Here is a 1,183-nt window from a genome sequence, read left to right on the forward strand (position 1 = left end):
CAACCGTGTCTCTCCCGACCGCCGGAAAAGGCTTCAGTCACATGCTCCGTGAACTTCCGGGTTTACAACGTGACATCCGGTTGTCAATTTCCCCAGACGCGACGGTGGAGGTGGAGGAGAAGCTGTGTGGCCCGAAGACGCCGTGGGCCCAGTGGTGGTGGGCTCCGCGTGGGCTCGCCTCGTCCTGCCCCCTCTGCGATGCATCCGCGGCGCCCGGAGGGATTCGATGGCTTGGGCTATCGCGGCGGTGCCCGGGATGAGCAGGGCTTTGGTGGCGCTTTCCCTGCAAGGTCCTTCAGCTCCGCGTCGGACCTGGGCCACTGGGTGACCACTCCCCCAGACATCCCGGGTAGCCGCAACCTACACTGGGGCGAGAAGAGCCCGCCCTACGGTGCGCCCGCCCCCTCCACCCCTGAAGGCCCCGTGGAGGAACCCTTTCCCGGCGGCGGCGGCGGCGGCGGCAGCGGCAGCGTGTCCGGGCAGAGCAGCGGTGAGGGACGCCTGGAACGAGGCAGGGATGGGTGGAGTGGCAGAGCCGCGGCTCGCGGCCTGCAGACCCCGGAAGCAGCGCAGAGGGTCCCGCCTTCGGGGCCTCTGAGTCTGTCGCGCGGCACACCCTCTGCCCTCCTTTCGTCCTCTGTCCTTGAAGCGAGCCTTCTCCTTGGTCCTCGTACAAATGTTTTCTCTGGGATCATCTCCAGAAAAGACACCTGTCTTAGCTATGGGCTGCGTGGTAGGAATTTCTAAATTTTAAGTGTTTGGCGTATTACATCCCATGGCCTACATAAAGAAAGAAGGAAATTTGTGTTATTTACCGTTTATTGGAGAACATGTGAACAATACCTAAATAAATGACCCCTGTATTTCTTTGATATAATTAATTGTAGCTTTGTGATATGCAAAGAGAAATTTCTCAGCATAGGCAGGCATGGGCTCAAACCTGGCCCTGTCACTTAAAAGCTGAGAGACTTTCTTAATGTCTATGAGCCCTCAGTTTTCTCCTCTTTAAGGAGAATAGAAGAATAACAGGGTTTTTCGAGTGTTAAATAAAATGAGACGTGAGTAATGCCTACTACAGTGTGGAGCACATAGTAGGCTAAAAGTATTTGTTTCTTTCCTTTTCCCTTTTAATTACAGGAGTTGTGTCTGTTTCCTAGATCCCAAACTACCCTCTGTCATCAAA

General features: G+C 55.2%; 1 protein-coding gene across 1 annotated transcript in view; it reads left to right on the forward strand.

Annotated features, from left to right (window-relative positions):
• SLC25A46 (solute carrier family 25 member 46) overlaps positions 1-1,183 on the forward strand; it is a 22,199-nt gene continuing 21,016 nt past the window's right edge. Inside the window, exon 1 of the mRNA XM_011365155.2 lies at positions 1-490. Within this exon, the coding sequence (XP_011363457.1) occupies positions 199-490 (292 nt within the window). The 5' untranslated portion in view covers positions 1-198. The remainder of the gene's footprint in view (positions 491-1,183) is intronic.

This window comes from Pteropus vampyrus, unplaced genomic scaffold, assembly GCF_000151845.1.
Source record: "Pteropus vampyrus isolate Shadow unplaced genomic scaffold, Pvam_2.0 Scaffold106, whole genome shotgun sequence".
Taxonomy (NCBI): Eukaryota; Metazoa; Chordata; class Mammalia; order Chiroptera; family Pteropodidae; genus Pteropus; species Pteropus vampyrus.